The 8,831-nt window shown below is 40.9% G+C and overlaps 1 protein-coding gene across 4 annotated transcripts in view; it reads left to right on the top strand.

Annotated features, from left to right (window-relative positions):
• The window catches only part of rbm33a (RNA binding motif protein 33a), a 40,646-nt gene that overhangs the window by 26,932 nt on the left and 4,883 nt on the right, over positions 1-8,831 (top strand). For 3 of the 4 annotated variants that reach the window (XM_034147009.1, XM_034147019.1, XM_034147000.1), the window contains exons 14-17: positions 747-1,013; positions 1,570-2,283; positions 3,996-4,148; positions 6,781-6,966. In XM_034147009.1, coding sequence (XP_034002900.1) covers positions 747-1,013; positions 1,570-2,283; positions 3,996-4,148; positions 6,781-6,966 — 1,320 coding nt within the window. The remainder of the gene's footprint in view (positions 1-746; positions 1,014-1,569; positions 2,284-3,995; positions 4,149-6,780; positions 6,967-8,831) is intronic. The other variant, XM_034147029.1, reaches the window with a different exon arrangement.

Here is an 8,831-nt window from a genome sequence, read left to right as displayed (position 1 = left end):
AGTCCTCTCCTGCTGATGTTCAGGTGTATATCAGTATGTAGTGTCTCTACTTTAAAGAGTCCTCTCCAGCTGATGTTCAGGTGTATATCAGTATGTAGTGTCTCTACTTTAAAGAGTCCTCTCCTGCTGATGATCAGGTGTATATCAGTATGTAGTGTCTCTACTTTAAAGAGTCCTCTCCAGCTGATGTTCAGGTGTATATCAGTATGTAGTGTCTCTACTTTAAAGAGTCCTCTCCTGCTGATGTTCAGGTGTATATCAGTATGTAGTGTCTCTACTTTAAAGAGTCCTCTCCAGCTGATGTTCAGGTGTATATCAGTATGTAGTGTCTCTACTTTAAAGAGTCCTCTCCTGCTGATGTTCAGGTGTATATCAGTATGTAGTGTCTCTACTTTAAAGAGTCCTCTCCAGCTGATGTTCAGGTGTATATCAGTATGTAGTGTCTCTACTTTAAAGAGTCCTCTCCTGCTGATGATCAGGTGTATATCAGTATGTAGTGTCTCTACTTTAAAGAGTCCTCTCCTGCTGATGTTCAGGTGTATATCAGTATGTAGTGTCTCTACTTTAAAGAGTCCTCTCCAGCTGATGTTCAGGTGTATATCAGTATGTAGTGTCTCTACTTTAAAGAGTCCTCTCCTGCTGATGTTCAGGTGTATATCAGTATGTAGTGTCTCTACTTTAAAGAGTCCTCTCCTGCTGATGTTCAGGTGTGTATATATACAATATGTTTTAAATGTTCTCCCCAGAACACACCCCCTAAGCAAATGCAGCATCGCAACAGCAACCTGCGGGAGCTTCCTGTAGCGCCTGCCAACACGAACATGAACATGAACAACGCCCGCCCCGCCGCCAACGTTCGGCCTGTTGCCAAGGCAATACCGGGTGTGCGTCCAGGGCAACAGATCCCCGACGGAGGAAGAGGACGAGGAAGAGGACAGGTCATTTCCAAGATGGAGTCACAGACACCCGGAGGAAGGACGGTGGTTCGAAAGGAAATCCCAAGAACACCACTGGTCAGTTTCTTGTAAAAAAAATCAAGGAAACCAAAAATATATATTTCAGAAAATCAGAATCAAGTTACGTTTACTCGTAAAAGGGTCTTGCTTTGGTGTATGATGGAGCCAAAATGAAACGACAGGAGGAAGTAAGTTGTAGGAGGTCAAAAATATAACGATTATAGAAAGAAAATAATTTAAACACCAAATTTACACCAAATATAAATATACAAAAGAAACAAAAAACGTAGTGAAATGAATATATGATGATATACGACAAACTGCAGTGTGTTATATTTTAGTAGGGGGTTGTGCAGACTCATCATTTTGAGTTTCCTTCTGAATCCCCAGTGTCCGAGAATTCACAAGAACCACTAAACCAATCAGTATGCAGAGAAGAGCTCCTTTTATTAAAAGCCCAATCATAAGGGTGATAATGACAGCAGTCTCAATCAATTGAACCAGACCAGATCAATACTATTGCATTTCTTCTCATGGGTTTTTGCCTGTGATTAAATCTTTAGTGTTGAATAAAAAGCACACCGTGATTCCCAGCTGTTTTTTTGTTCCTCAGGACCCCAACGAGGACGAGGAAACCCGGCAGTACCGTTTGAAGATCGAGGAACAGAAGCGTTTGCGAGAAGAAATTCTGAAAACGAAGGAAATGAGACGACAAATGCAAGCCGGCGTCAGAAAGAAGGAGTTGCTCGACCGGATCAGTTCTCAGACTCCGACCCCACAGATTCAACCTGCACAACAAAACCAGCAAATGCCACAACCTGTACAGCAACAACAACAACAACAACAGCAACAGCAACAGCAACAAAGACAACAACCACCTCCTCAGCAGCCGCAGAGACAGTTGCCTCAGAGAGCCCCACAACCTTTAAATCAGACATTTAAGAATCCCATTCAAGTCATTCCTCCAAACGGCAATCCTCAGATTCTTACGCCACGACCTAATGTGAAAGCACGCCTTCAGATGGTGAAAGGAAACATCCAGCAGCAGCAACAACAACAACAACAACAACAACAACCCCCTCAAGTGCAAGTTCCAGATCAGCAATGGACTCAACAAAACCCCCAACAGCGGAGGAACAGTGTTCAGATCAGACCTGGAGCTCAGATACAGACGGTTCCTCAGAAGAACATCATCCCGGTAACTCCTCAAATTCAGACTCCAGGACCTCCTCAAACGGGCGCGAAAAGAACCGTAATGCAGCGGACCAAAAGCGTCGATGACCAGCAGGTGCCACAGAAAGTCAGAGTCGTCAAACTTTCCGGAGCGGTGAGCATTTCATTTTGTATCCGTCACCTTCTTTTGTGTCAGATTTCGCCCCACGAGGGAAAACGACTGATTGCCGCCACACTGTCTATTTTGTAATCTAAAAGATGTCTAACCTATGGGAATGACAGGCTGATGTGATGTGTCATTTTGGTAAAAATTGATCTGTTAAGACACAATGCTTTCACGCACATCTTGCCTTAAGATCACAGGAAAGGCTGTCGGCATTACAAGGAGTAGTATGACATTTATCTACAGAGTTAGGGACAGCTCGTCACTGCTTTTTAAAGGTTGATATCCTTCTTTAAGGGCAGCACTTTAAAAGACATACAGACAGTAACACCAACAAGTCCGGATATATCTCACACTGCCTCGATAAGTTACTGCTGTGGCCTTAATTACACATGAATCTTTATTGAAAAAGCACAAAGGCATGCATGTTTAACGCTTGTCACCGACGATGAGACGAGATGTGATAGTATTTTTGAAAATAAGCCGCTTTCCCGACTCCCATCCCAGAGGATCAGGCTGCTAAAAGAGGCAAAATCTCACTCTGGCTGCAGATGAAGATAACTGGGTGTCAGTGTGGTAATGGAAACCTGCGCACAGCTATCTGAGTGGGATGTGAAAATGTAGAGACTTGTCTTGATGCTCCCTCTTCCACATTGTTCTGCTGTCATCAGCCAGCGCTTGACAATGTTATCTCGTCTCTTCTCTCCTTCCTTTCCACATCGTCATCCCTCGGTTCCCCATCAGCCCCATCTCTCAGGTGCGAGGCAAACCCACAAAAGGATGCCAATCCAAAAAAAACCCTTGTAATTAATCTTTCTTGCTTGAACGCCGGAGACATAATACCTGCGTAAGAAAGTTGCCACTTTTGAGGATTTGGATTTGTATGGCTTAGGCGCGCAGATAAGAGGCAAATTATATTTTCATCAGGGATAATACAAAGCAGCACAAGAAGACACAAAAGCTGTGGGAATTTGGGGGGGGGGGTGGTGGGGTACACATCGAGCTGCTGTCGTCCCAGTGTAATGCAGCTTAGCATTTGATGGGTGCAATCAGGAGCTGTGATTTCTATAGGAGGGATTAATCCATTTACTCTCAACTGGGGACAGGTCAGAGATATCGCCTCCTTTCTCCCTCTCTATTGATCTGTCACATCTCTGCAGAGTCGCGGGATGAACAACAGACGACCTTCAATTCCTCCTCTTCCCCCCCGCTCTGTCAACACACTCGAAGCTGTGACTTTATTTGATAATGAGACCATCACCTTGTTGGGTGGATCTTTATTCCTCGCAGCATGTCGGATAGGGATCCAACTCTGCCACTTTTGTAGATATGGCCTTGTATTTCCCTCTTTGCCTCAACGATTGAATATGATTGTGATGCCTGCAGATTGATAGGAAGAAGCCTGGGAATTTGGTGTGTTCGAGGGGCTGAGTTAGTGTTATGAGCGGTCAGAAAAACAACCCGCATCCACATTAATGATCCATCGTAGTCCATTAAAGAGAACTGAGAAAATAGTCAACTTTTAAACATAAGATTCGAAGCCATACGGCGTATTATGGGTAGCTTGTATCATGCGTTTCACCATCTGTGTGACTATATGTCGCTATGATTCATCGATACATCCGTCAACATAGAGAAAATACAATATATAAATAAGATTAATATGCAAAATGGCTCAAACTAGTCGTTCTTCCATCTTACAGGGTGTAGGAGTTGGTGTTGGAAATCCAGTTCAGCAACAACAAGGCACCTGGACGGCATCACCTCTGACCCAAAGAAAGGTAACGATGGCGGGGCAACAAGGACCAGTAGTAGCAGCTCCAGCTGGACGAGGAGTCACCCCACAGCAGAACAGGGTATGTGAGAAACCACTGCATGCTTTCCCCTGTGCAACACTGACAATATATCTATATTAACAGTGTGGGGCTCTGAAATTAAAGATTAAAGATTTCAAGGCTTTTATTGTCATTCGTACAGAGATACAGTGAAGTTATGTCGATGAAAATCTGACAGAGAAACCGATCAAATAGTGCAAGTAAATACAATAAAATAGAATAGATAAAATAAGTCAATGAGACGCCACCCTGGCATTCAGTTATAATCATAATAAGCTTTAATTGTCTGTATCAAATAGTCACAGAAAGTTGACATCACATAGTTACCAGTAAAAGACATCAAAATAGACATAAATGAGAAAAGAACAGACTGATGATGTACGATAATATAACAGTTCATTTAAAGAAGGGTGGTGCAAATTCACATTGTGATTACAGTTTGAAATATATGCAACAGTGGGATGATATTAAGATTTTAAGATGCGTCAGAGTGCATTGAGAGAGTGTTAGCTACCTAAAAGGTGAACAGATATATTTTGAGCTTTGCTTCCATAATGTAAGATAAGATTAACTTAATTGATCCCAAATTGGTACATTATTTCCGTCACATCAGCATGTTAAAACAACACAATGCACATCATTTGAAAAAGAATAGAAAATAGACATATATACAAGGTGACGGTGAAAGATATGGGCAAATTCACATTGTGATAACCACTTGAAATATATGCAGCGATGGGATGATATTAAATAATAACACAAAATCAGTGCATTGAGAAAGTGTTAGCTACCTAAAAGGTGAACAGATATATTTTGAGCTTTCTTATGAAGACTTCCTCGCTTCCATAATGTAAGATAAGATTGACTTTATTGATCCCAAATTGTGACCTTTTCTCCGTCACAGCGACCTGTTAAAACAACACATTGCACATCATTTGAAAAAGACTAGGAAATAGAAATATATATACGAGGTGACCGTGAAAGATTTGGGCGTAATTGACGACGGCTGCCTCACGGGTAGACATACCGATGGAGCAGCAGCAGTGATAATAAGACAGGACAGTATGCCAGGTGCAGCAGTATATTGACAATTTGAGTGCAGTGTAACACGTGAGGGTAACATAAGGTCCCTCGGCCTCTTTCTACGCCTGTCACCTGTCACAGAAACCAAACTCAGTGACGCTGAGAAGCTACGGCAGTCAGCACAACTCTTGCATGGCTCGTACGCTCCCCCGCCCCCAACACACACACAACATATTCACTTTCACTTCACTCTTTTCCCCCCTCCTCCTCCTCCACCTCCTCCTCCTCTGCAGATGAAAACACATACCTCTCAAGCTCAAATGAAGATATGCCATGCATCATGTTTTGACGTCAGTGTAGAGATATGATAAGTCAATCATGTGAGAGGGGAAACACACACGCAGCGGTTTTTAAAACATTCTTTGTGCTGAGTATAGCTCGTCTCCACATGGTTGAAAGGTTATTTATATAGCACCTTTCAACACAAGGCAATTCAAAGTAATGAAAGACATTAAGATACATATATTCAAAACAACAAATACTTAAACAGATAAATAAACAAACAAATACATACATAGTACATACATAGTTCGGACATCCCTTGAGCTTCTCATTCAAACTCATTCAAACTGTTTCAAAGCTTCACCCCACAAACAGAAATACAAAAACCTCGCTTAGTTGTGCGCACCCTAACATTTGTGAATTGGAATAAGCCCCTTAAATTAGTTAAAAACACTCATTTAAAAGCAAAGATAATAACACAGGGACATGAATACAAGTTACAGCGCAGTGTGAGATGTGAATATAACTTTAAAAGCAGCGTCTAAAAGAAAAGTCTCCAGCCTTTGATTTAAAAGTAGTGAGAGTTGTAGTTTGTTTTAGATATTCGGAGCATTATAACTGAAAGCTTCTGGATCAATAACTCTTCAGTAAAGGGAACTGAGAACTTCCACACCAACACTATGCAAAATAAATACCATCATTACAAAACACTCTCTGCGATATAACATGTGCAATATTATTATTATTAATCTATAATAACGTGCAATTACGTATCTGCCACTACGTTATTTATTACATTAATTATGCGACCGTCTTTGTTTCCTGTAGATATTTAATTGCTCTTTTTACAGCGCTGTTAGTGTACAGTTTTAATAATACATTTAATTTAAGGCGCCGTTCAAGGACACCGTACAATTTCTTAAATATTCTAAGAGGTAAAAGCAACAGAACATGATAAAAACACAAACATACCATCATGGAGAGGACAATTTAAAGTGGACACAAATGATTGGGAAAAGGTATTATATTATTATGCTGCTGTGTTTATTGTATTTCTGTAACTCTGGCACTATTTCCCTCGGGATAAATAAAGTCCTATCTTATCTTATTAACCCCTATCTTTCATATTGTGATATCATTTGATAGAACGTCTTTCCTGTATGTTTCTGGTAGTTTGTTCCAGATATTTGGAGCATAATAACTGAAAAGATAAAAATGTAAAATCTTCTGTATCTCCGCCGCCGCCCGCCGCCGCCGCTTTTTCCTCCTCACCCTTCCCCCGATTTCATTAATTCTATTTTTTTTACCAAATGTGGGCGTTTTTTCTCACACTTTGCGTTGGGTGTAGGTGGTCGTTTCGGCACGGGGACGAGGGCGAGGGGTCGCTCCGATTGGTCGAGGGCGGCCAATGTCCACGAGACAAAGTCCGAAAGCAGCCGAGACTGACCGCTGCACCGTTTCCATCGAAGGCCTTTCTTCCTCTACTACTGACGCACAACTGCAGAACCTCCTCAGATCCATCGGCCCCATAGAGGTAGGAACCGGGGTTTCCGTTAGGGGTGGGGGAAATCATCCATATTGTATCGATACGCGGACGTCAAGTATTGATATTTTATTTGATATAAACTGTAGCATATCCCTCCGAAAGATGGTCGTACACTTGACTGATGATTTCTCATTTATTGAAAACTCAAGATCAGAGTACTTCTACTTTTACTCAAGTACAAGATCAGAGTACTTCTACTTTTACTCAAGTACAAGACCTGAGTACTTCTACTTTTACTCAAGTACAAGATCAGAGTAATTCTACTTTTACTCAAGTACAAGACCAGAGTACTTCTACTTTTACTCAAGAACAAGATCTGAGTACTTCTACTTTTACTCAAGTACAAGATCTGAGTACTTCTACTTTTACTCAAGTACAAGATCTGGGTACTTCTACTTTTACTCAAGTACAAGACCTGAGTACTTCTACTTTTACTCAAGTACAAGACCTGAGTACTTCTACTTTTACTCAAGTACAAGATCTGGGTACTTCTACTTTTACTCAAGTACAAGATCTGGGTACTTCTACTTTTACTCAAGTACAAGATCTGGGTACTTCTACTTTTACTCAAGTACAAGACCTGAGTACTTCTACTTTTACTCAAGTACAAGATCAGAGTAATTCTACTTTTACTCAAGTACAAGACCAGAGTACTTCTACTTTTACTCAAGAACAAGATCTGAGTACTTCTACTTTTACTCAAGTACAAGATCTGAGTACTTCTACTTTTACTCAAGTACAAGATCTGGGTACTTCTACTTTTACTCAAGTACAAGATCTGAGTACTTCTACTTTTACTCAAGTACAAGACCTGAGTACTTCTACTTTTACTCAAGTACAAGATCTGGGTACTTCTACTTTTACTCAAGTACAAGATCTGGGTACTTCTACTTTTACTCAAGTACAAGATCTGAGTACTTCTACTTTTACTCAAGTACATAGCATTACTTTAGAATACCGTTAAACAAGTGAACTTCAAATAGTTATAATACAGTATAACCTTGTGCCTCTTGCTAACGCTGAAATGTGTTCTTATTAAGAATCGCTAGAATAGTAAGTTTCAGAGGTAATTAATAAAAATAAGTAGCCTATGTTATTAAGGGAATCTCTTAAGGGTCGTATCAAGTTTTATTTCCAAGTAGGACAAAGGAAGGTGGGGTTAAGTGTGTCCCAGTGGTTGGGCCGGGACGCCGAGAGCGATGCAAACGTTATCTTTTGATATCGCCGTATTTAAATGTTGATATCTCCGTTAATATCTGTACTTAAGACCCAAGTGGGAGGCTGTGGCTCAGAGGTTAGTGTGCTGGACTTTGAATCAGGGGGTAGCAAGTTCGAGTCCCACTGCAGTCAGCATGTCGTTGTGTCCCTGAGACACTTCACCCCAAATTGATCCTGTGGGGATTGTCCACAGAACTGAATGGACACCATAGGGGCATTTTCTCTCAGTGTGATCCCATAGCGCCCTCTGTCGTTGTGATTAGGTAGAGATTGTGAATAAATGCATTTCCCGACAACACCCCACTCCCTCTTGTGGATAAGAAGGAGATCTAGTTGTGAGCAGAAGACATTTTGACTGTAGCAAAAGCACGATGATAATAGAAAATGTAATTTAGCTGCTTTTAATCGGGTTTAGACGTTGTTATTGCTATAAGAAGTGCTGGAAGGATGCTTGACTTAAGTAAAAGTACTAATACTCCACTACATGTAATAGTGCTGTATTGAGAATGGTACTTGGGTTACAGTACTTAAAATGTCCTTAAAGGATGAAATTAATCCGAATTTAAACCACATTAAACTTGATTTTATACAACACCTTTCAAAACAGTTATAAATACACCAAGAGAAAATAAAAA

The sequence above is a fragment of the Trematomus bernacchii genome, unplaced genomic scaffold (assembly GCF_902827165.1).
Source record: "Trematomus bernacchii unplaced genomic scaffold, fTreBer1.1, whole genome shotgun sequence".
NCBI lineage: Eukaryota > Metazoa > Chordata > Actinopteri > Perciformes > Nototheniidae > Trematomus > Trematomus bernacchii.
This window is presented reverse-complemented; position numbering and strand designations above follow the sequence as displayed.